Here is a 24,488-nt window from a genome sequence, read left to right as displayed (position 1 = left end):
ACCACTGCAGTGCAACAGCGGTTTGACTTCAGTTCTTCAAAATTGAAACTCATCTCAAAGGGAGAGTCGCACGAAGACGACGCGAACATCGAAATGCCTTTACGGCTACAGAGATATTAACCACCGAATTATTTGCAATTATCATTCAATTGCGTGGCCTTCTCCATCGCTTACTTCGATGCCCATCGGCAAATCCAACCCTGATAGATAGATACCGTTGCAGTCTTAAGATGCAAACCGGCAGTGCGGTCCCAACCGAAGCCTACCATTCTTTGCATATCACGGGCCGTTCCTGAATTGATTAAACGCCACATGCATCGAGTCTTCTCTGCCGCATGATACTAATTTATTGGCAATTGGTAGGCCTGGCTAAATGTTGGGATTAAACCTCCGAGCCCCTGAGCGTAAGCTTGAATCATACCGTAGTACCGCAAGGTCGAATTAGCTATCCTGAAGGGAGCATCGAAAAAACTCTTCTTGATTTCAATGTTTGGTCGAAGAGGCGAGGAACCTGGATGGAGAGGGTCTGGTGGCTGAGAAAGCTTGACCTGAAGGGTACATTTTTGGACTGGTTTGAAAATCTGCTTCGTATTGTTGACCGTTTCGAGTCCCGCGGCTCCACACTCGTGGCGGTGCTTATCTTCAATTCAGGGGTTAGAATAGGTCCTTGCAGCTTGGATAGGGTAAGTTTTCCCCGGCCTACGTTTAGTACGACCATACGACTCCAGTCTGATATGCGTAGAATCGTTGATAGGCGGCAGGCAGGGCGAAAACGTGGAAGAGATGTTAAAAATAGCCTTCTGGCCTGGACCGTTATCTCCTCGATCGATGAGAACTGCTGTACGGTAGTACAATGTAACTCAAGAACGGATATTCCGCTCCGTTATGCATGGTCGGGATCTTTACCGTAGCGTTTCTCCAGGTTTTAAATTTTTTGACCTTTTCATCGTCTCTTAGATTTGACACCTTCCGTTTCATCAAGGTTGCCATGAAGCAATAAAGTAAGAAATGACGACGAGTCAAATACCTGTTACCTAAGCAACATGCTTGTGCTTTAGAAACAAGATATCCGAGCTAGAGCTACCATCCTTGAATTGACGGCAGAAGTAGCCGGCATGAAGTTGTGCTTATGTCGTCGAAAGTCAACGAACGAACGCTGAACACAACTCCCTATCCTGGCCACGGCGATGGCAACAGATGATGATTGTCCCTGCAGTGTCACCTAGCACAGTCCGCGAGGAAATAATTGTCGACGCAGGACTCCGCAAAAAAGGAGACGTAGTTTTCGTTTTTTGACGTTTTGCCGGTACTCATGACGTTTTCTTCGGAGCAAATGTCGCCATGAAAACCGAAGGAGGCCCCAAGTGGAATTAATGGGCGCCGAACACTGTTGGCGACCACTAACCTCACGACAAGTTTAGTAATAATAAGTCCAAACCCTGGGATTGTCAATATGCACCGGCGAGCCAAGAGCGAGTTGTTGAGCTATCACGAGGCCGTGCAAGTCGTCTGGCGTCAAATCGGCTGACCTCGTGCTGCTTCATTGGGCTTGATAGACGCTGCTATCAAGTAATATGGGGGTAATAGAAAATCAGAACCGCAGTACTTTTACGTTTGAAGTTCGTGGATGTTGCTGTCGAAATCCTCGAAATCGCGGGGCAGAGTGGATCCGATGGGGCCTGATGGGTCCGAATCAAGTCACCCGAGAGGTGCAGAGCCGGGGGAGCCGCGCCTTACCCTTTAAAGGTATAGCAAAAACTGGTAAGAGCTGGCCGGAGCTTGGTTTACGCATTACTACAATTTTGCATTTTTACGTACGAAGTACCAGTACCGTCGCAGTTGCCCCGATGAATCGATTACGATATATGCCCAGGTACGTACCCAAGTACACAAGTATCTACGCTACTTTTCTGAATGTACATCTGTACATGCTGCAGTTCCGCAGACCGACGGTCCGATAAAGTACATGACAGCATTGGAATTTCGAACGAATTCGAATCCTTACATGTTTAGACCTCCCATTGACCATTGATGAAGGGCCAATTCCATCTCGATGATGTTTCATCATCCATAGTCTTGATAGCGAGAGTTATTGCAACATTCATCAACTCATTGGCTATGATAGTTGCGCAACAGCCGCCATCGGTGCTGCTGGTAAGAAGCGGTAAAGGCTACACACACCGTCATCTCGGTATCGTGTGAAATTGAGGCGCTGATGCGCTGCACTAGCCCGTGTCAACACGACGGGACGAGCTTGTTTCTCTTATTCTCTTATTCTCCTATCATATCAAGGAAGCACCTGAGCTAAATGATCTCTTCTATTCGAGGACGGATAATTCGTCTCCTTAATTCGGTTCGAGGTCTCACTTGAAGATAAGGAACGAGGTGAAATGGCAGTCCTGGAGATTGTGATTGATAGACGGGATCAGCATGCAGAACCAGACACTAGCTGACTACGTCCTGGAACTCGATGCCGCTTGAACAAGCCTATGTTTTGCATATTATCTTACCAGTCACTCTTTTTCTGGAGAAGAGGGAGATCTGGTTCAATATGAGCCAGGTAAAAGAATGGGTGAATGACCTCTGAAAAGGATTTAGGGGTAAGTAATGTGTAATGTTAGGTTATGTTGAGGAAATCGTATATTCGTACCTTGAAGGTCAGGTGATTACATATTTAGAAATTTAGATACATTGGTACTTGGGATACTTGGGATACTTGGCATCAAGGTGACACTTGGAACATTGAATTCCTGCGATTAGTTACCGTCACCATCCATCTTGCCTCGAATAGCCGTCGGTACTTGATCCGGCCAATAATCCACACCATATTCGTTCAAGTTTGTAAAAATTTTAGTCCGCTGGATCGCATAAGAGATCCATCACGATCCACTAAACCCCGGCCCAAGAAGACATGTGATGCTGAAGTTGGTTTTTGAAAACGGAGTTTGGGAGCCCTGAATTGTTCTGGATGTGCCTACGATGTCCACGATGTCCACCGCGTGGCCATGGGAATGGATCAGTTTCCCCCTTGCTGGGTCTTTGTTCGCTTTTCGCTTGCCGCTTGGTGAGCACTGCTGAGACGAAGTATCTAGGTACCGATCGCGGTAACTAAAAGAAGATCATTTGAACTTAAAGGGAACTCGGGTCACCGCAAGTACACATGTACCCCCGCCATACAATTGTAGGCGAGCAGATACCCCCGGCTGTTCGGATTTTCAGGTACCCAGACTGTTGGGCCAATTAGATTCTCGCCCACAACTCGTTTTAGTTAGCTGCAGGTTTAGCCTCTCGCTTTTGTTCCATTTGCGTTCACCGTGATGAAAGAATCTTCGATTGGTATTCTTCTGTCCCTTCTGTCCCTTCCATTCCCATGGTCAATTATGGATCCGCACCTAGAGCAGTTGCCTCGATTTTCAACCTTTGGTTTGGTTTATTTTAGTCTAGTCCCCTAACCGTATTGTATTGTACATTGGGAACTTTCAACAACCGGACCTGGTGACAGCAGGGATATTCGTCACAAGCTGGAAAACTGATGTAAAAACGTACCTCGACAACCTTGACAGCATTGAACCTTGCAACTTTGACAATACAGTGCATCGAGACTGTAAAAAAACGAAGCAAAGACGTGGTTCTTCTTTCTCAATGTGTAATAGTCGTCGAATGTTTCTTACATTATATAAGAAGCTGACTGTTCCCTTTTTCAACTCTCGGTTTCACGATCGTCAAGTTCCAATCGCCATTGTCTGCTTCTCTATCGACTGAGGAGGGAATGGATGAAGCTATAAATTGGGTCTGAATCGTATTTCTTTGGCCCGGCCAGTCTTATCTCGTTATTATCCTTATCTTTGCGGATTTTTGCTTCTTCGGTCTCGCCTAATCTTGCTTGGGGCCGTCATTATCTTTACCTCCTACCGTCATCCGTCATCGTATATCCAACGCCGCCGCAATTGGGCTGTGCATATCACCTGCGTGTCCTGCGTATTCCTCTTGGATACTTACTAGCTGGATACTACCTGGCTCGACCGATCTAGCCCTGCAACTCGCTGTATTTACCTATCTACCGAAATCAATATAAGAGAAAGGGTAGATTCTAACTCCCTTAAGAATCCCTTTATTACGGTATTTTCAACTTGGTTCAAAACCTGAAGCCCTGAAGCTTATCGAGGACCTGCATCATCTTTATTAAGGTACTGCTACCTCCTTTCCCTCTGCTTATTTCGGCAACCAATCATTCATTCAACCAACCACACACTCGCATTATTTCCGTTATTTCTAATATTCCCAATATTACTGTCGTCTTTTGCGTATTATTGCATATACCACTTTATACCACTATATACCACCCCCTATACACACACTATAACGCCACTCTAACCGACCATTGATCTCTCCAACACCACGACACCACTTACTCACGCGAGGGCAGATCTTGCAGTTCACTTCCTTCAAGTCCACCAGTCTCCCGTTGACTTAATTGTGGACCCGCAACTTACTCAAGTTCTCTCCCGGAGAAACGCAGAAACACCCCTTAACGCTTTGACGGTACGTCTCTTCTTTATTGTTCAGCCTATTTGTCTTATTAGCTCCTTTCCTTATCAGGAGCACGACCATCAACTGAATTCAAAACACTGCCCGAAGTATCGAGCGGTGTAGGAGATTCCATGTTAGGTACTCCTGGCCAGTGCAATTCGAGATACGATAATCGCAATATCTTGCTTAGTTGGCCTCACTAGCCTCTCATGGCCTGCAGGTCTCCAGTATCCCTATGTATTCTTATGATGTGCAATATGAGAACTTTCTAAATTCCCGAGACCTGTCTTTCATACATTTCTCATTATATAACAGTAATTGTCTGGTAGGTATATACTACCAGCTACTTACTCACCTGCTCGCTCGTTGTACCTCAGTATCAATCTCAGGGGTAGTTCCCAAGTACCAGAACATGGTGATATCTAACCATGATACACGGCAATGACGCCTTGCCGTGGTATCGTTCGAATTTATTCCTCTATAAATGATTGACCCCTTCCCCAGAGATCTGTGTCGTTTTCCCCTTCTCTCATTGTCATGATTCTCATTCCTTCTATTCATCCTCATCCTCTCTTATAACCCACTCAGACCCACGAGCTACCTAGCTCCTAGTCTTCATTATGGTGGTCAAGATGTTGACGATTCAGACGACTGACTTGGGATTGGATAGTTTCCCAGATTATTCGGATCCGCTTGAGACGTTTGAGGTCATAGAACCCAAAGCTCAGATCATGACGACCAACGGGATAGCCCCATCCCCGAGCCCTGTCCCAGCTAATAAGCTGTTGGGCAAGGTTCAGGGTACGGACGACGTATCCCGTCACCCTTCACCCCAGCCCACTCATTTTTCGGTACCTCTGGGGAGTCTGGGCACCAATGGGCACAGGGTCTTGCGATCTGCCACGGTTGGCTACGTTGCGCCCGAATTCAAGGGACGTGATGAGCAGATCACACAGGGTTAGTCAGCAATATTTATAACAGCCCTCACAATTCTGGATCTTCTAACATGGAGCAGTCAAGAGCATCATCCTTAAGCAGGGCTGGATCCCTGAATCTCACCTTGACGAGCAAGTCTCATGGTTCTACAATGAGCTAGGTATAGATGATGTCTACTTCCAGATGGAGAAGGTGGACGTCATCGCGACCCACATCACCTCTATGTACGCTGCCAAAGTCGCGGCCTACGCTCGTGTGGACAAGCGCGAAGAGATTCGCTTAGATATGGAAGCCACCGACCATGCTATTTACATCGACACAAGTGTACCGGGTAAGACCTCCTTACACGGCCCGCGGTTCGAAAATAGGCTCGAGGCGAAGTATCTTGACAACGCAGACCCCAATAAACGTTTCCGTATCGAGACCTTCCGCTCCCCTGTCACCATATCAAATGACCCCTCGTCCAAAGCGTCTCTGCGATGCTATTTCGTCTACCAATGCATGTTTGTGGACCCAAACCCGGAGCCGGGCGAGACTCGTCTTGAAATCATCAGCGACAGAATGTTCTTGACCAAAGCAACAAAGAACACCAAGCAGATTTACGATGACATTATCAAACTCGCCGTCGCTAGAACCGGACCGGTGATTGAGGTATTCGACATCGAAGGCTCCGAAGAAAAACGTCTCGTTGTGGCTTTCCGTTCCCGTACCGCTCGGGGTATCTTCAGCGCCTTGAGTGACCTCTACCACTACTACGGCGTGACGAGCACAAGGAAGTACGTTGAGCAGTTCTCCAACGGCATCACGGTCATGAGTATCTACTTGAAACCGGCCACAAACTTGGAAACCAAGCCTATGCCGATCGAGCAATCTATTCATCAGATCACCAAGGAGATTTCCCTCCTTTACTGCATACCTCAAAACAAGCTTCACTCATTGTTTGCTTCTGGTGCTTTAAGCTTGCAAGAGACCGTTTACGGACACTGTGTCTGGGTCTTCGTCCAGCATTTCCTCAACCGTCTTGGCACAGAATATGTGTCTATCAAGCAAGCCTTAGACCCAAAGAACCCAGCACATGTGGAGATCCTCTCAAAGCTGAAGCGCCGTCTTCGAACAGAAACGTTCACGCCGGATTATATCCTTGAGATTATCGCATCTTACCCAAACTTAGTGCGAACTCTCTACGCCGCATTCGCTAGCGTCCACTTGAGCGTCGGCCCTGGTTTCGAGAAGAGTATCATCGCGCCTACCCCATCCGTAGAAGTATTATCGGATGCTCGACTTAAGGATGCGATTACCCGAGAAGTGTCCAACGAGCATGAAGAAATGGTGATGACAGCCTTCCGTATCTTCAATAATGCCATCTTGAAGACCAACTACTTCACCCCCACCAAAGTTGCTCTTAGCTTCCGCTTGGACCCATCATTCCTCCCAGAGGTCGAGTACCCTAGACGTCTTTATGGAATGTTCCTCGTGATCAGCGCAGAAGCCCGTGGCTTCCATCTCCGCTTCAAGGATGTTGCCCGGGGCGGTATCCGAATTGTCAAGTCTCGTAGCAAGGAGGCTTACAGCATCAACGCCAGAAGCTTGTTTGATGAGAACTACGCTCTCGCGAGTACTCAGCAGCGCAAAAACAAGGATATCCCTGAAGGCGGTTCGAAGGGTGTCGTTCTCCTCGACGCCAAGCAACAGGATCGCGCGCGGGAGGCTTTTGAGAAGTACATTGATAGTATCTTGGACCTTCTTCTTCCCGCCGAGACCCCCGGCATCAAGAACCCGATAGTAGATCTCTACAGGAAAGAGGAGATTCTTTTCCTAGGTCCGGATGAGAACACCGCTGACCTCGTCGATTGGGCTACAGAACATGCGCGCGCTCGGGGTGCGCCGTGGTGGAAGTCATTCTTCACTGGCAAGTCGCCTAAGCTTGGCGGAATTCCTCATGACGCATATGGCATGACGACTCTGTCCGTTCGTGAATACGTCAAGGGTATCTACCGCAAGCTGAACTTGGATCCGTCCAACGTCAAGAAGATGCAGACTGGGGGTCCAGATGGTGACCTTGGAAGCAACGAAATCCTTCTGAGTAACGAAAAATACACCGCGATTGTAGATGGGTCTGGTGTTCTCGCCGACCCCAACGGACTCGACAAGGAAGAGCTCATTCGGCTAGCCAAGAAGCGTGCCATGATCTCACAGTTCGACCTCTCCAAGTTATCCAAAGACGGATACAGGGTTCTGTGCGATGATAGCAACGTCACATTACCCAGTGGTGAAGTTGTCCCTAACGGCACGCCTTTCCGTAACTTCTACCACCTCAGGGACAATGGATTTACCGACTGTTTCGTTCCGTGTGGTGGACGTCCTGAGTCGATTGATCTTTCTACCGTGTCAAAGTTGATTAAGGATGGCAAGACTACCATTCCTTACATTGTTGAAGGAGCCAATCTGTTCATCACTCAAGACGCCAAGCTACGCCTCGAGAAAGCTGGCGCCATTCTCTTCAAGGATGCGTCCGCCAACAAGGGTGGTGTAACTTCTTCATCCCTCGAGGTCCTTGCCTCGCTTAGCTTTGACGATGAAGGTTTCGTCGAGAACATGTGCCACAACTCTAAGGGCGAGGCGCCTGAGTTCTATCAGGCCTACGTCAAGCAAGTGCAGGCCACGATCTGCGAAAATGCCCGCCTAGAATTTGAGGCGATCTGGCGCGAACACGAAGAGACCGGCGTGCCGCGCTCTGTGCTCTCGGACACACTTTCTGTTGCGATCACCACGCTAGATGAGGAGTTACAGAGGTCAGACCTGTGGGAGAACCCGAAGATCCGAAGGGCGGTCCTGGCGGATGCTCTACCCAAGTTGCTTATCGACAAGATCGGTCTAGACACCATCATCAGCCGCGTACCGGACTCTTACCTTCGCGCAATCTTCGGAAGCTATCTTGCCTCTCGCTTCGTGTATGAGTTTGGCAGCAGCCCCAGCCAATTTGCTTTCTATGATTTGTAAGTTGCCGATGAAATATGCCCACGCTTAGCAATTGATCCGGAACTAACTTTTTTCGCAGCATGTCTAAGAGAATGGCTAAGATCCAATGATTGACGAACTTTCTTGCATATTATTTAAAGGGGAACGAAAAGGGGATCCAAAAAAATGAGTTTTGCATAGTTTCATGGGCGATATTGTTAATTCCTTTTTTCCGAAAAGTGGCATCGAGTATCACGTCGCGTCAACCTATGGTTGACGGCTATAGTGAGCCGGGAGAGATGGATTGATGACTTATGAATTATTCTAATTTCAACGGTGCACGGGTGGGAAATTACAAACTAATAGATAGGCCTGGCTTGGTGATGCCTGCGGCCAAGAAAAGTTCCTTTACTTCATACAACTTGACAGTCCTTCTTTTGCTCTGTTGCTAGTGAATCGTGATCGTGTTGAGGATGGAATTCGCTGATATTGCTAACAAGGGCCCTCCCTACGAGCTGCCATGAATATAAACTCAGTGGAAGCTGGCCCGTGAATAACACTATACAGCCGGTAAACATAAACTTAGCCCAATGCACAGGGTGACGTATCAAAGATGATAGGTCAGAATCATCTCCAAGCCCTACAATTCCGTATAATCCTACCTTCCCCTCTGCCACGCGATTCGTCTAATTTTAGGTATCCTTCCTAATCTGGAACCTACAGCTTTGGCCTACCCCGGTCTTGGGCTGCGGCACAGCGTCTGATCCAAAGGAGATCGGGTCATCATGATCTACATCAGCTCTTTGCCGAACCAGGTTTGCAGAGGTGAGCATGGAGTAGGTACTCCGTACGTACGGCCGTTAATATATCCTCAGCCACCTCCATGTAACTCCTGGTAGCTAGATCATCCCCGTGATATAATCAACCCATGAAGACTTCAATGATCGTGTCTACACAGCTTTAAGGGCAATGATTTTCACAAATTTATTTAATTTTCAGATTATTAGATACATAACATGAGCTTCAGGTCACTTTCTTGGCTTTGCGGGCTGGCTCTAGTGTCAGCCCGATGCAGTTACGCACAAGACAACAATACAAGCTGGCACCAGTATGTGCGCGCCCCAACAAATAGCACGGTGAAACCGAAAGCCGTTCTCAGCACGTATACTTTGGGGAATGTAACAAACCCCGAAGGTCTCATCATTGGGAGCGACGTGACGATCCTATCTCATAAAGAAAACGACACCGTCATACCCACCGTAGTCCTCGACTTCGGCCAAAACGTCGTGGGCCTGCTGGAAATCGATTTTGCGCGCTCGACTAACGCCTCGGGCGGATTTCCCGGCCTGAAAGTGTATTTCTCGGAGAGCTTGGAATTTCTCGGGAATACGAGTGACTTTACGAGGTCTGATAACGCGGGTCAGGGGTCGGGCGTAAGCTTTTCTTAAGGAACTAGACTCCGGATTAGTCGCTGACTTCTCAGGATCCCCCGGAAATTACCTCCGGAACTGATCAGGTGAGATATGCTCGGATATAATATGGTCAATTTCAGATGAGTACGCGTGGTTCTAATTAGTATCTAGGTGGCCGTGAAAAATGAACCGTTTACTTGGCTCGATCAATGGGGCTGTGAATACGGAAGCCAGGTCTGCTCTGACGGTCTTCACGGCTTCCGTTACGTGAAAATTGAACTGGACGCGCTTGCCGAAGACGCACCGTACACGTCTCCGTACGGCGAGGTCGCCATCAATTCCGTCAGCCTGCAATGGTCCGCATATCTAGGTACCCCTGATACTTACACGGGCTGGTTCGAATGCTCAGACGCGAACCTCACGCAGTGGTGGTACGACGGCGCGTACACCACGGAGATGGGTACGGACGTCTTCCGGGACAACGACACGGAGCCCCGTGGAGCCTCAAGCCCTTCGCTTTTAGGTAAGTGGGTGCTCTTGGACGGGGCGAAGAGGGATAGGGATCCGTATATGGGGGATCTGGCGGTCGCCGCGTTGACGAGTTACCTTTCACACGATTTCCCCGAGGCAGCTCGGAACGTAATGGTGGATCTGGCGCTGCATCAGAGGGATGATGGGTGGATACCACCTGCGAGCATGTTCGTTATTCCCCTTATCTCCCCCATGTTTCCAATTAATCTCGTTATTGCTGAGAGGGAGAGACAATATTCTAACAAAACCAAAGTAACAACTACCAACTCCAACTTTTCGACTACCCCCTATACTGGGTAACCTGTAGCTGGGACCACGTCCTGTACACCGGCAACCTATCCTACATCGAAGCGTACTATCCGGTTCTCGTGAAGGTCCTCGATACGTACTACGTCTCCCACACGGACAACGCTACATCGCTCCTCGTCCGCCAAGACGGGTACGGCGACTACGCCTTCATCCCGCGCGACGGCTCAGCAACGTACTACAGCGCATTATACGTTCTAGCACTAAACCGAGCCGCCGACCTAGCTTCCCTCCTCTCAAAGCCCAACGACGCATCCCGCTGGCGCGAAAGAGCCACCAACGTATCCGCCAGCATCCTCGCCAACCTGTGGGACGCCTCAGCCGGCGCCTTCTACGACCGGAAGTGCGCCGGAACGGGGTGCAGCGCGCACGCGCAGGACGGGAACAGCATCGCGATCTTGGCCGGCGTCGCGTCTTCCAACTCCAGTAGCTCGATCCCGTATGCGCAATCAGCGCTATCCTACCTCGCGAACGCGACCGCGAAGCCGTACGGGCACGCCTTCTACGACGCCTCCGGCGACGAGCTAGGCGCCGGGTTCAGCGACAGGGTGTACGCGTTCGTATCGTACTTCGAGACGGCGGCGCGGTTCGAGAGCGGGATGGCGGAGTCGGGCGTCGCGCAGATGCGGGCGACGTACGGGCACATGGCGGCTTCGGACCCCGGGGTCACGATGTGGGAGGGCGTCGGGGTTAACGGGAGTAAGTACGAAGGCGGGTTTACGAGTTTGGCGCATGGGTGGTCGACGGGGGTTACGCCGTTGCTTACGACGTATGTTCTTGGTGTGCGACCCCTGAGGCCTGGGTTTAGGGAGTGGAGTGTTCGGCCGCTTCCTAGTGAGGATTTGGCTTGGGCTAGGGGGGTTGTTCCGACGCCTTACGGGCCCTTAAGTGTGAAGTGGGAGAGGAACCAGACGGATGGGAGACTTCTGGTGAATGTTACGCCGCCGCCGGGTACTAATGGGACGGTCGTTGTTCCTGAGATACAGGGAGAGGGGAAGAATCGGAGGGCGTGGGCTGATGATGGGATTGAATTAAAGGGAGAACTGGTTGGTAAAGATGTTGTGTTCAGAACCGAGGGTGGCAGGCAGTATTTTCTTCGGTGATCACCTGGACATATTGGGAATCGACGCCTTATTTAAGATTCCTTTACTTAGTAGTGGATGTGGAAATAACAAGGTTTCAAAGAGGACTGCTAGAACTTCAGATTCCACACTAGAGGAATTTCCCAAGTTTGAGCGATAACTGGGTAATCATGCTAGGAAAGGGGTTTGCTCATATAAACCATAAAAGTGAGCTAGGAGACAATCTCTAGACACTGAATTGGTAGGTATATTCCCTGAATATGCCGCTCTCTTATTTCTCAAGATCAGCCGTAGAGAGAAATATGTTACTAGGGAACTCCCGTCGTTATCCCCCGAGCAGGAAAAGGAAAGTTAACCAACCGGAAAAGGTAGGATTAGGAAATCTCCAAGATCCAGAAGCGCCCCAAGGCAGTGTCAAAATACCAAAAGTTGTTAAGCAAGCTTTATCCCTTGCTCTCGTTCCTACCCCTGAAACCTCACTCCCATCTCCGTCTCAAACTTCTCATCCTTTAACAGCCCCTTATCCACACCATCAGCAGCAGTAGCCGCGTCACGACGTCTTCTATCCCTATTCTTCTGACGATACAAGATCCCGAACCCCATAAGCAGAAGCGTGACCGTGGCTGCAGCGGCGCCCAGCAGACCAGCAACCACGCACCTGGACGTCAGAGCCGCATCACCAAAAGCGAACGGTTCTTCCCTCCCTATTATCCGGGGCTCTACCGACGGCGTTACGGACACGGTAACGGTTTCCGTTCCATTAAGCGTGACCAAACACCCGATATCCGAGCCCTCGACCGTGGGCAAGTCCTCGCCTATCCTGGGTTGCATATCATCACTGCCACTACCACTACCACTACCACTACCACTACTACTGGAACTAGAACTAGAAGTCGAACTCGAACTCGAGCTAGTCGTCGAACTCGACCAAGACCCAGACGTGCTAAGCACAAGCGGGAAAACTTTATGAAACACCGTCGCCGCGTTCTCCGGGTCCGGGTCCTCGGGCACGTCGGCGGTCCAAGTATACGCCTCGAAGATGGACGACGACGACCCGGTCGGCGTGAAGGTGTAGTAGGCCGGGTCCCAGCTCATCCAGATCTGCGTCGTCGCCGTGCCGGTGAGGACGCTGCGACACAGCCGTTGCGGCGCCTGCCTATCGCCGTCGCCCGTCTGCGTCGCGCACGCCCATTCGCCAGGCGGACAGCACCACGCCTGGGGGTAGTATTCCTTCTCGCCATCATGCGCCCTAACCTCGTTCCCCGCTCCATCCCTAACAACATGTCTCAGCCCTCCCGCCGTAATAGTAGTCGTACACGCCGTAGTCCAGCCCTCGAGGCAGTGCCCCCCGGGGAACGCAACGGTCGACCCATCGCCCTCATTAGTCGTCTTGCTAGCGCCGTTCATCTCAGCCCACTCGTACGGAAAAAGCGCGAAGTAGTTCTGCGGCCAGCAGTCGTCGTGGAAGCCGATGAGCTGGCCCCAGCCCGGGTCGCGCTGGACGGCGTTGCAGTGCTGGCCCGACAGCGGGTGCGGGCTGTGCGCCGCCGTCGCCATGCTGTACACGTAGTACGACGCGCTGCGGCAGAAGACCGACAGCGAGCACGAGTTCGGCATGTTCGAGCCCGTGCCCGTCAGCGTGTCGCTCGCCGACCGCAGCGGCGCGTACGGCGTCGTCTGCTCCGGCATGATGTACGTCGTTTCCGAGATCGTGCCGTCGTCGCCGCGCGACGTCCTGGTTACCGCCGTCATGGTAGCAGGTTCTTGAAGTAAGTATTAGTTTCCTAATGAGGGTTTCTGGCTTTGGGGTGGGTAGTAGTGAGTATTAACGAGTATCAACTCCCCTTATATTGAAATTTGTGCCGTCTAGATGGTTGTCCGAAAAAAGGATCAAACTACCTGCTGAAGCAGACACGAGAACACAATTAGTTATCACTCGAATCCGGAACCCTATGTTTATATATACCCTACATCATCGGCGCAAGGAGCCGGCTCACTTACACAGCCTGACCTGAACACTAGAGCAAACACGGGAACGAGCACAGATTACGCTAGGAAGCGAATCTGGTGGAACGGAACGAAGTCGAGATTTAGCAGCACGTGTGCTCGTACTCGCGAGTTTATAGATGGTCGTGACACCCCGGCATATTGGGTCCCAGGGAAAAAACGTGTTTCAAGATGGTATATTGGTAAAAACACGCCGATTTCCTGTCGTTCGAGGCCACGGTGAGTTGGCTCATGGCATGGCTTTCGAACGTGGTCACACTACTGCGGCGCATCGTAATTCGCAAGCCAGTTGAGTTAAGGTGGCATGTCTTACATCGTTACAGTAACCATTTCCACTTCCTGCTAATATACCCGATAGAGTTGATACCCGGGGTAAGACACGGAATTCACAGTTTCGTAGTTCGGTACCAAGGCTTACGCGGCGATTTTAAAGATCGTGGGCCCTCTATTCATGTAAGAGGCCCATGTTCTAATATTTGATGGAATTGGGAATGCGTTGATCAGCCGGGTATGAATCCCACGTTTGTCCTTATTATTGTACATTTTTGTACACCGTATAGCATCTAGAAACGAGCAGGCTATGTCGAGCCCTAGCGGGTCATATCGCTAGGACCACGGATCGCCCGCTTGGTTTCCAGATACCTTTGCCGTATTTACCGTCAAATGAAGAGGGCATATCCTACGGCGCTCATCGTCTACCCAAACCCCATTTGAAGATCTTGTCCTGGATCTCTTCCCAGGATGCATGCTTCCTAGACCCGAGAGGATCCTGTACCTCTTGTATTACCACGGTTGGAGAACCGCTTCCTTTACCCTTGTTCTGTACCAGTCCTCCCATAACCTCGTTCGCCACCCGACGCAAGTCAGAGACTGTTAGCTTCTCTATCTTTCGGCACATCTCTTGTACCGGTATCTTGTACCCGTGCACCTGTACCTGTCGGCCTAGATCCTCCAGCTCGATCATTCGGCTCTCGAGGTTCATTAGCAGACTGGAACGCAGCTGCTTCTTGGCGCGCTCGACCTCTGCCTCTTTCAGGCCGGCAAAACCAGTATCTATAGTAAGCGCCTTCAACTCCTGGCACATGACGTTGAGCATGTCTTGCGTTCGTTCAGGTTTGCACTGAGCGGCGATACCAAACAGTCCGGAATCGGTGTAAGAATGGTTAAAGGCTTGACAAAACTCGACCCAGTGGTACTGATTGAGCACATTGGTGTACAGTCTTGAATATATGCCCTTTCCGGGTCCGCCGGCTGAGAAGGATCCGCCGCCGCCGAGGAGAGTGTTAAGCGTTGCAAGTGCGTAGATGTCATCTGATCGAATAGGCAATCCTTCAAATGCAAGCTGAATGTAAGTATGTGAGGGTTTTTGAGGGTTGGTAGAAGGAGGTTGCGGCGGAAGTTCGACGAAGCCACCGGTGTAGTGCGAGGGCATGGCGAGTTGTTCCAGTGTCGGTGCGAGAGCTTGGTTAGATACTGAAGCACTACGGCTTGCAGAAGTAGAGAGGTGCTTGAAGAGTGGCATTCTTGACAAGAATCCAGATGACTGCGAAGAGGATGAGGTAGATGATAGTGAAGAAGTTGAGGCGTTGGCACTGTCTGGTAACGAGTCGACAGAGGTTTCGGATCCCGTCTGTGACAAGATCGGTCGTTCGGAACCCTTCATACCGCCGAAGAAGGTAGTTGCTAACTGCACAGCCTCAGAGTGCGGGATGCCAGCAAAGGCTATGACCATCTTCTCTGGGCGATAGAATGTGTCTCGGTATGTGCGCAAGATCGCACTGTCGATTTCTGGTATGCGCTCCTTAGGAATTAACAACGGATTGCCGAGAGTGTTGCCCTTGTATGCGGCCATGTGTACCAATTCAGGTATGATTAAGTCTGGTCTCTTCCAAATCTCGTCGATCTCATACTCTGCTGTCGCAAGTTCTGCCTGGATTTCTCGGTCTAGAAGTAGGGGATTTTGTATCGTATCGGCGAGGAACTCGGTTGCGATAGGAATGTTCGAGTTGAAGGTGGCGGCCTGGTACATGATAGACTCTCGGGAGGAAACACACTGTATGTGTCCTCCTAGAGATTCCGCCATCATTTGCAAATCATCGAAGCTCTTAGTCGTCGTCGACCGCCAAGCCATCCGATCAATAATGTGGCTCACTCCTCTCAAGTAATTGTTCTCATATCTCGAACCGGCTTCGATGTAAACACCCACGCCGGCAAAGCTTCCGGGAAGGGCCTCGGATGCCACGCGAATTCCATTTGGTAGATAGGACAAGCTACTAAGCTCTGTAGGTTCCTGCTAATAGTAAGTTCGCATGTTCGGGTCGAGTTGAGGAGCATAGTGTGATAAGTATGGCATGGTAACAAATGGTGGAACACTTACTTTTCCGCTCGGCACACTCACTGCGCTGGCTAATGATCGAGTCTGAAGCGGTCGGAACGGCCTAGCGCTTGCTCGCACGGAGGCGGCGATGCCTCTGTTCAATTGACTTGACAAGCGCGCGCGATACATGTTGGCGGCATTGAACTTGTGAGAGTGAGATTGTTAAATTGTAGGACCGAGTGACGACAGAAAAGTTTAAGAATTATTGTATGCTTATCGCTTTATCGATTATCTAACGGTGCTGTTAGATGTGGGGCTTTGTTATATGTACCTACGTACATATATAGATTTCAAGTCATCTTGGCAACCGTATTTTATTGAAAAAATGGATACCGCCTGCCTAACTGGTTTTGACGGAAGTTTCTGCCGTTGTGCCCCTCCATTAACGTCCCTAGCCGCCACTTGCCAAATGTATTATCCAAGTGTAACACTATAATGAAGTGCGCGTAGACTAAATACTAGATTCTAATTTCCAGTCAAATATTATCCTCACTTACTCAATATGTGTATCTTAAACGCTTCTAGTTGACAGATTTATATTGGCATACACACGAAAATCTAAAGCTATCTTAAACCAACCCAAGTGAATCTAAATCCGCAATGTCCAAACCCACAAATCTCGAGCCCTCCGAGCTGGGCACAAAGGAATAGTATGGCGCCCCTCTAATCCTTTCCAACCCTCAACACCAGCCGCTCTTCCTCCCATCTAGCTAACAAACCCACCCCCCAAAAAGCTGGGACAACCTCTACACGACCGAACTAACCAACCACGCGCACAACCCCTCCGACACCGGCACAGTCTGGTTCGACGACTCCGACGCCGAAACCAAACTAATCGACTTCCTCAGCGCCCCGGACCTCGTCCCCTCCCTTAACCTCTCGCAAGCGACGACCAGCTTCCTCGACCTCGGCACCGGCAACGGGTCGCTGCTCTTCGGGCTACGCGACGCCGGCTGGGCCGGCCGGATGCTCGGCGTCGACTACTCGCGTCAAAGCATCGAATTCGCGCGACGCCTCGCGCAAGCGCGCATCTCGCCAGACTCCTCATCCTCCTCATCCTCCCTCTCGGACCCAGACTCAGCGCGGTCCGACGACGACGAAGAAAGGGCAGGAGTAGTAGGACGAAGAGAAAACGAGCAACCCATAACCTTCCTCGAGCACGACATCCTGCGCACTTCCCCCGCGGCGCTGCTCACCTCCGCGCAGTCGCGCGGCTGGGACGTCGTCCTCGACAAAGGCACCTTCGACGCCATCTCGCTGTCCTCCGAAACCGACCCCGCGACGGGGCGCCGCGTCGCCGAGTCCTACCGCTCGAAGATCGCGCCCCTGGTGCGCGAGGGGGGTCTCTTCCTCGTCACTAGCTGCAACTGGACCGAGGCCGAGCTGCGGGGCTGGTTCGCGGGCCCCGCCAAGGAGGGCGAGGAGGGCGAGGTGGATGAGGAGACGAGGAGGTGGCGGTTCGAGGAGGTTGGCCGGGTCAAGTATCCCAGCTTTAGCTTCGGAGGTGTCAAGGGGCAGACTATTAGCAGTTTGTGCTTTAGAAAGGTGAGGAATATCGAGAAGTAGCGTGACTATTATTACTTATATAAGCGCTACGAGCATGGAGACGGAAATTTGGCACTTGGAAATAGGATAAAAAGATGCCCCTTATAGTAGTAAATAAAGTAAATAAAACAGAAGCAAGTCAACATGAAAGCGTTACTGAAATTTTGATTTTGGTTTGACTGAGATCTATTAAACTCATCGTGATTTTTTTTTCGTTCTTTTTATCTTACACGCACCAGGCAACTTTGCCAAGATGATGATTAGCCCCTACCGGGCTTCTTGTGGCTCTCAATGACCTTCTATAGGAGCTTGTGCAACTTTCAAGTCCCATTTACGGGCTCAATGCCGAGCAGAACACAAACCTCCAAAAAATGCATATGACCTTGTGCGTGTCTCCCAATGCGACTTCTGATCTACGAACCCTCAAAATTATGGGCTCTCAAGGACCTCTTTGTACGAACTAGTGTGCTAGACAGATTCGGGATGGCTATCTCGCGAGAGGGTGTAACTAGGACACTCTAGGACGTGGCCGCACCTTGGAAAGAGTTCTGTTTTCAGTGTCTCATCTACGGCGACGTGTTCATCGGCTCTCCACCCATCCCGGGAATCCCAGCCACTGCGGTCGTTGCGAAGTAGCGCACATCCACGTCATCGTCCTTCTGCAGCTTCTCTAAACTTGGCAGGATCCGCTGTTGGATAAGCTCGGTGGCGCGAGGAGACGGTGTGGTAGACGTCGGAGTTCCGGCCTTTTCCAGGCTGTAGATCGTACCCTCCTCCGGAAGTCGCTTTAGAACGTCGATAAGAACGGCGTACGTCTTCGCCACGTTGAAGCGGATGTTAGGAATGTCATCTTCGACGAGCTTCTCCAACATAGGGAGAATCGATTTCCCGATGACATCCAGGCTGACAACGGTAGCCAGAGTCTATAAAGGTCAGAACCTATGAATCGATACTGGAATAAATGGGACTACTTACTGAAATGGCGAAGCAAGTCGTCATCCGGTACAGGTAATTCGGGTGAGAGCCCATAGCCATCACCTTGGGAATTATCGCTTCGCTGGCCCACTCCACACCGAAGACCTCAGTAAGCTTCTTCAAGTTATGAGTTGCAGCTTCGCGGATGGAGAAGACCGTGTCTCCGAGCCACCCCATGCACAACGTGCTTAACTTCTCATCGAAGAACTTGACGCCGAGCTGGCTTGCGAGAAGGGGGATGTACTCGATAATAGCGAGTCGAACTCTCCATTGCTTGTCTTCCGCAAGCTGTACGATGGCCGGTAGGAGAGATTGGGAAAGTAAATCAATGCCAATAACTATAAAAATGTTAGAATAACAGACGCTTGTGAACAAGGATCTGCATTGGTGTATACCTTGATTGACGAGTTCGAGCTTAGAGATGATGTGTAAGCGCACTTCGGGGAATTCGTCCTTCAGCATCTGCAAGAACATCGGCAGAAGGTGATCGATAGTTCTATCAAACATTATTAGCAATTAGAATTCCAGAGAGACAAACTGATTTCGGTCATACTCTTGTTTGCCAAGGATGGGTGCCAGCCCGCTAATCTGGGTGCCAAGGGCAGCACGGACGTGCTGAGACGTGTCAGAGACGAGATCTTCGATGGAGCTCATGATCTCGTTGAGCAGGGTCGTTCTATCGACGAGGTTGCAGAAGCCAGGGATCTGGCCGGCAATAGCAGTTCGAACTTCAGCTTCGTTGTCCTTGAGCAGTTTGACAAACGAAGGTACTAGGTCTCGGGAGACGACTTCTTCGTCTACGGCTTTCGCAATCTAGATCGCCCATTAGTTTAACTCATAGTAAACACATTCAAGTTCGTACCTTCTCGAATCTATCGGCAATCATATACCGAACCCTCCAGCTCTTGTCCTCTATCAAGTTACGTAACGACGTGAGCAAGACGCCATGGCTACCTTGCTGTTCCTTGGGCACAACCTCGGCAATAGAAATGAGAATTTCCACCGTCAGTAATCGGACGCTATCCTGATCGTCTTGTGCAAGGTGTTGGAAAAGGGGTATCATTTCTTCGACGACGATAGCCGCGGGCATCTCCTTCACAAATTTGGCCATATTGGTGGCAGATTGTCTTCGCACCATGGGCGTTTCATCGTGCACTAGGAGACCGAATTGTTGGCGAAGTTGCTCCTGGACAGGTGGAGAGACCTTCTTGTAAGGCGTAGTGAAAAGACCACATCCGGACACTTTGGAGGTGAACCAGTCTGCCTTGGCCAGGCGAATAGTTAAGGGGATGAAGTATTCTTCAACCTGCTGGGGCGAGAGCTCGTTGCAGATCTTGTTAAGGGACTCGACAGCCTGCAGGAAAATGTTAGTAAAGGATATCAAGGATCTGCGAGGCTGTCGGGACAGACCTTATCCCGAACGACGGGCTCTTCGATGGCAGCGAGGTTCTCGAGGGGGGAAAGGAGGACGTGGCCGTACTGGGGACCGCCGACGTACTCGATGAAGCTGCCCAGCTCCTCGCTAAGGGCCACGAGTACTTCATCTTCGTCTTCGACCGACTCTAATTCTGGGGTTAGACCTGTTCTTAGTTCGAGCGCGGGGGTCGCTATCTGACCGTCTAAAAAGGGAATGAGTTCATCACGAGTGCGCTCTGCACCTAGAGCAAGCGCGATTGTCGAAAGACGGTGGATGGCGTTCAATCGTAGAAGGACATCGTCGTGCTATAAACAAAGTCAGAAGTTGAGATGCTAGTGCGTCGACTAGGTCACCGCCTTACCTTTAGTTCGTCGATGAGTACGGCGATGGGGTAAAGCTCATCGTTCGCATTTGGCGCGTCAGCCATGTTGGGATGTAGCTATTCGGTTGCAAATACGAGGGAATTATGTAGGCGTAGGGGCCGGCAAGTAAGAAAAAAATACCGGCTAGGTTGCGCTGCTGATCGCGTGGGTTGGAGAGGGTGGTGGTGGAGTGATGCAATGGGAGTTAGGTCGATGTCGGGTCAATTTGGCGACTTGGGAAACCGGATACAAAGATCGACGTCGCTCGTGCTCCGACACCGAAAATAAATTATCGAACTCGCCAAGAAAAATGATTCTGTCTTAGGTCTTTACGTAGGTTCGTCTCTGCACCGTTGATTTCGGTCTAGTAATTAGATCATCGAGGGGTATCATCAAGTATGGAGGTTCGCTTTGGGTGTTGTGGATTGTGTTGTGATCAAGAAGAAAGATGCTTTTGGTGGAAATAGGTTTAACGCGGGCTGGAGCTTTACTTGCTATGGTTACCTCAGGTATGGCTTGTGAGAGATAACAAGGGACTGAAGGGACTGAATGATGTGGCTTAGGCGCCTGTGACGAGATTGAAATCTCTGTTACCTAAGGTTCTTACCCTCTGGATCCTGCCACCACCCTGCCACAGCTGCCCCACACTTGACACTTCGAATATTAGCCCCAGTATTCCTTATATGCACTTCCCCGCTCTAGGCAATCTGATCCACGGCGTTGCACGTCCTGCACCCCTGAATTGCTACTCTTTATCGGTTTTATGTATCTACCTACCATATCTAGCTTTTTATATACCGATATCTTATATGGCATCCGGTATTTTCTTAGTATTTACATATAGTCAGGCCATTATGATTACTTTAGTTCGTGGTTTTGTATGAAACTGATATTCTTCCAGTGGCTATATTTTGTCTGGTTTAAATCAAGCGAAGGTCCTACGTACAAGGTGGACTAATATATGCACCTCTCATTTAGGTTGGTATAGCTCATAATATTCAAATTTGATCTGGACGATAACAATGGTAAGCAGTGATGTCACTCCAAAACTCCATCCATATCGGACGGGCAATTTTTCATGTCTAACAATCTCATCGAATTTCTGGCCTGCGAATTAGAGAAAGGGGCCAGGCATGGATCGAGTTGATTGGAGGAATCGTGAGCTCTATATCTTGTTTTAGTGATGTAGGAGACAGATGTGACTTTAGTGCTGCGCATGAGATATCACAATATGACTCGTCTGTGCTTTACGGGGTATCATGTAAGATGTTTCTTGTCGAAGAAGCCCAAGGGTTTCTCTTTGTGAGACAACTTACAGGCCTAGATAATGAAAATGTGTAATATTTGGATAGGATGCCCTCGTGTCTTGTGTCTATACTCTTTTGTTCAGCAGCTGTTGTCATGGGTAGAAATAGAGAATAGAGAAGGAATGAAGGGACACCGTACTTAGATGAATTCCCCAGGGCTAGATGTGGCTGGTGCTTCGAGGTACAACAGATTTCGTACTTACCTAAGGTACCTACCTAGGTAGGTATCCACAATGATAAGCTTAAACGATTAACCCCTGAACCGAATATCGGCAGGCTATTGCATTATCCGATATTCATGGTGGGGTTGTCAACTGCGACGCAAAGGAATTTGTGAAATCGCTGGTGACTCAAAACAACCACATTTCACAACCGACGAATTGCGCAAAGCTCCCTGGTCTCTAGGCTCTCCCCGACCCTTTGATAGGGCTATATAGAAGATGCCTACCATTTCCGTCGACAAGTATGACCTCTTCGAGGCCCTAGGTCAAAAGTACGTGACCCCCTCTGCCCCTCTTCTGCCGCAACCTGAACGTGAAAATCCCCCCGGCTAACACACGACGACGTATAGGTACACGACCGAGGAGTTCGAAGACTTATGTTTCGAGTTTGGCATTGAACTAGACGAGGACACGGAGAATGAGGAGAGACCCGTCGTGGATGGCGTACAAGAACCGCCCCAACTGAAAATCGAAATCCCCGCCAACCGATATGACATGCTTTGCTTCGAGGGCATTGCCCTCATGCTCAATATCTTCCGGGGAAAGCAACCCACGCCCAGCTTCAAATTGGTCCAGCCCCCCAGCGGCGATCTAGAGACCATTACAGTCCTAGAGGATACTACGAAAGTTCGGCCATTAGTTGCTTGCGCCATTCTACGTAATATCAAGTTCACCCAGAAAAGCTATGACTCCTTCATTGCCCTGCAAGATAAGTTACACCAGAACCTCGCGCGAAATCGTACTCTCGTCGCCATCGGAACCCACGATCTAGACACCATCAAGGGTCCCTTCACATACGAAGCGCGTCCGCCGAAGGACATCAACTTCGTGCCACTCAACCAAACCAAGTCTATGAACGGAGAGGAGTTGATGACATTCTACGAAAAAGACCGACATTTAGGACGATACCTCCATATTATCAAGGACAAACCAGTGTACCCCGTCATTTACGACGCGAACAGAGTAGTCTGCTCGCTACCGCCTATCATCAACGGCGACCACTCTAAGATTAAACTTAGTAGCAAGAACGTCTTCATAGAATGTACCGCTACGGACAAGACCAAGTTGGAGATCGTCATCAATATGATGGTGACCATGTTCTCCGTCTACGCCGAGCAGCCCTTTACCGTCGAGCCGGTCAAGGTTATCTCCGATCACAATGGGCAGACCCGAATAACGCCCAACCTCTCTTCGCGGACCGAGACCGTCGAGATCGACTACCTGAACGGCTGCCTTGGACTATCCGAATCATCGGAGAGTATCAGCAAATTACTATCGAAGATGGCCCTCAGCGCGAAACCTTCCAGCACGGACCCGAACAGCCTAGTCGAGGTTACGATACCCCCTACGCGCGCCGACATCCTGCAACGATGCGATATTATGGAGGACCTGGGCATAGCGTACGGCTTCAACAGACTGCCTCGCATATCCGTGACCAAGACCGTTGGCGCGCCCCTGAGCCTCAACAAGCTCGCGGATATCGTGCGCCTGGAATGCGGTATGGCCGGATGGTCGGAGGTTATGCCCCTCATCCTATGCAGCCACGACGAGAACTTCGCATGGCTGAACCGCAAGGACGATGGCAAGACCGCGGTGCGCCTCGCGAACCCCAAGACGGCCGAGTACCAGATCGTGCGCACGTCCCTCATCCCTGGCCTGCTGAAGACTATCCGCGAGAACAAGGGCCACAGCGTGCCGATCCGCGTCTTCGAGACTTCGGACGTCGTCTTCAAAGACCCGACGGTGGAGCGCCGCGCCCGCAACGAGAGGCACTGGGCCGCGGCGTGGTACGGGAAGGCGTCCGGCTTCGAGGAGGTGCACGGCCTGCTGGACCGCGTCATGGCGATGCTGCGCCAGGCCTTCCTCACCCACGACGAAGGGCTGACCGGGAAGGATGTCGGGTTCTCCGTGACCGCTTCGCCGCAGAAGCGCGATGGATACTGGCTCGAGCCGATCGACGATGAGCCCACTTTCTTCCCCGGCCGCGCGGCTGCCGTGTACGCGCGCCTAGGCGGCAAGACGGCGAGGATTGGGGAGTTTGGCATCCTTCACCCTACTGTGCTCGAGAATTACGAGTTGAAGTACCCCGTCAGCACGCTGGAGATTAATCTCGAGGTCTTCTTATAAGCGGAAGAGTTGGAGTTAAGGGGATATGCTGATGTGGAGATGAGGCTGGGGATGGAGGTGGCTTAGAGCTACACACCTTAGCTAGCAGCTGGCTAGGTAGATAGTGGAAATGTCATACTATCAACGATGAAAAATGAAAAACGGAAGATGAAACCCAAAAGGGACGAATGATGAACTGGGTGAAGATAAAAAGATCCAGCTAAATAGACACCTAACCTGGCTAACGTGACATGAAGTCTAGATTCCCAGCTCGACGTTTGCTTGTGATCTGCCCACGATTCCATATAGGACTTTTCTCTCTAAAATTGACCATCTCCCTCCCCACTAGGCACGGTTTTTCGGCTATCATATAATCTACAAACCTCTGTATACCACCAGTATGAACCCTTCGGAAC

At 50.5% G+C, this 24,488-nt stretch overlaps 7 protein-coding genes across 7 annotated transcripts; 4 read left to right on the top strand and 3 right to left on the bottom strand.

The window, feature by feature from the left end:
• Positions 1-5,261: 5,261 nt before the first annotated feature.
• Positions 5,262-8,466, top strand: F4807DRAFT_449961 (NAD-specific glutamate dehydrogenase; the record flags this gene model as incomplete). The annotated part of the gene is made up of 2 exons (XM_048000075.1): positions 5,262-5,487; positions 5,546-8,466. 2 exons carry the CDS (start codon positions 5,262-5,264, stop codon positions 8,464-8,466), a joined length of 3,147 nt encoding a protein of 1,048 aa, XP_047857877.1.
• An 889-nt stretch (positions 8,467-9,355) lies between these two features.
• Positions 9,356-11,878, top strand: F4807DRAFT_261518 (glycoside hydrolase family 78 protein). Its single transcript, XM_047994488.1, has 4 exons — positions 9,356-9,857; positions 9,908-9,940; positions 10,008-10,534; positions 10,621-11,878. Exons 1-4 carry the CDS (start codon positions 9,441-9,443, stop codon positions 11,774-11,776), a joined length of 2,133 nt encoding a protein of 710 aa, XP_047857876.1. The 5' UTR covers positions 9,356-9,440; the 3' UTR covers positions 11,777-11,878.
• Position 11,879: 1 nt separating this feature from the next.
• On the bottom strand, positions 11,880-13,799 carry F4807DRAFT_261511 (uncharacterized protein). The gene is made up of 2 exons (XM_047994487.1): positions 13,757-13,799; positions 11,880-13,657 (listed from the first exon to the last, which is right to left on the bottom strand). Exon 2 carries the CDS (start codon positions 13,505-13,507, stop codon positions 12,218-12,220), a length of 1,290 nt encoding a protein of 429 aa, XP_047857875.1. The 5' UTR covers positions 13,508-13,657; positions 13,757-13,799; the 3' UTR covers positions 11,880-12,217.
• Positions 13,800-14,450: 651 nt separating this feature from the next.
• Positions 14,451-16,268, bottom strand: F4807DRAFT_449960 (peptidase M16 inactive domain-containing protein; the record flags this gene model as incomplete). The annotated part of the gene is made up of 2 exons (XM_048000074.1): positions 14,451-16,052; positions 16,140-16,268. The coding sequence occupies 2 exons, from the start codon at positions 16,266-16,268 to the stop codon at positions 14,451-14,453; spliced, it is 1,731 nt and encodes a 576-aa protein (XP_047857874.1).
• Positions 16,269-16,569: 301 nt separating this feature from the next.
• On the top strand, positions 16,570-17,829 carry F4807DRAFT_410686 (putative S-adenosylmethionine-dependent methyltransferase of the seven beta-strand family). The gene is made up of 2 exons (XM_047996638.1): positions 16,570-16,789; positions 16,874-17,829. The coding sequence occupies exons 1-2, from the start codon at positions 16,740-16,742 to the stop codon at positions 17,703-17,705; spliced, it is 882 nt and encodes a 293-aa protein (XP_047857873.1). The 5' UTR covers positions 16,570-16,739; the 3' UTR covers positions 17,706-17,829.
• Positions 17,830-17,977: 148 nt separating this feature from the next.
• On the bottom strand, positions 17,978-20,631 carry F4807DRAFT_261467 (armadillo-type protein). Its single transcript, XM_047994486.1, has 8 exons — positions 20,438-20,631; positions 20,276-20,381; positions 20,070-20,221; positions 19,522-20,013; positions 19,213-19,472; positions 19,055-19,155; positions 18,660-18,997; positions 17,978-18,607 (listed from the first exon to the last, which is right to left on the bottom strand). The coding sequence occupies exons 1-8, from the start codon at positions 20,501-20,503 to the stop codon at positions 18,251-18,253; spliced, it is 1,872 nt and encodes a 623-aa protein (XP_047857872.1). The 5' UTR covers positions 20,504-20,631; the 3' UTR covers positions 17,978-18,250.
• A 1,465-nt stretch (positions 20,632-22,096) lies between these two features.
• Positions 22,097-24,336, top strand: F4807DRAFT_410680 (phenylalanyl-tRNA synthetase beta chain). Its single transcript, XM_047996637.1, has 2 exons — positions 22,097-22,238; positions 22,317-24,336. Exons 1-2 carry the CDS (start codon positions 22,186-22,188, stop codon positions 24,091-24,093), a joined length of 1,830 nt encoding a protein of 609 aa, XP_047857871.1. The 5' UTR covers positions 22,097-22,185; the 3' UTR covers positions 24,094-24,336.
• Positions 24,337-24,488: the final 152 nt, after the last annotated feature.

The sequence above is a fragment of the Annulohypoxylon truncatum genome (assembly GCF_022578515.1).
Source record: "Annulohypoxylon truncatum strain CBS 140777 unplaced genomic scaffold F4807scaffold_4, whole genome shotgun sequence".
Taxonomy (NCBI): Eukaryota; Fungi; Ascomycota; class Sordariomycetes; order Xylariales; family Hypoxylaceae; genus Annulohypoxylon; species Annulohypoxylon truncatum.
The sequence above is the reverse complement of the archived record's forward strand: the minus strand, read 5'-3'. Positions and strand labels throughout refer to the sequence as shown.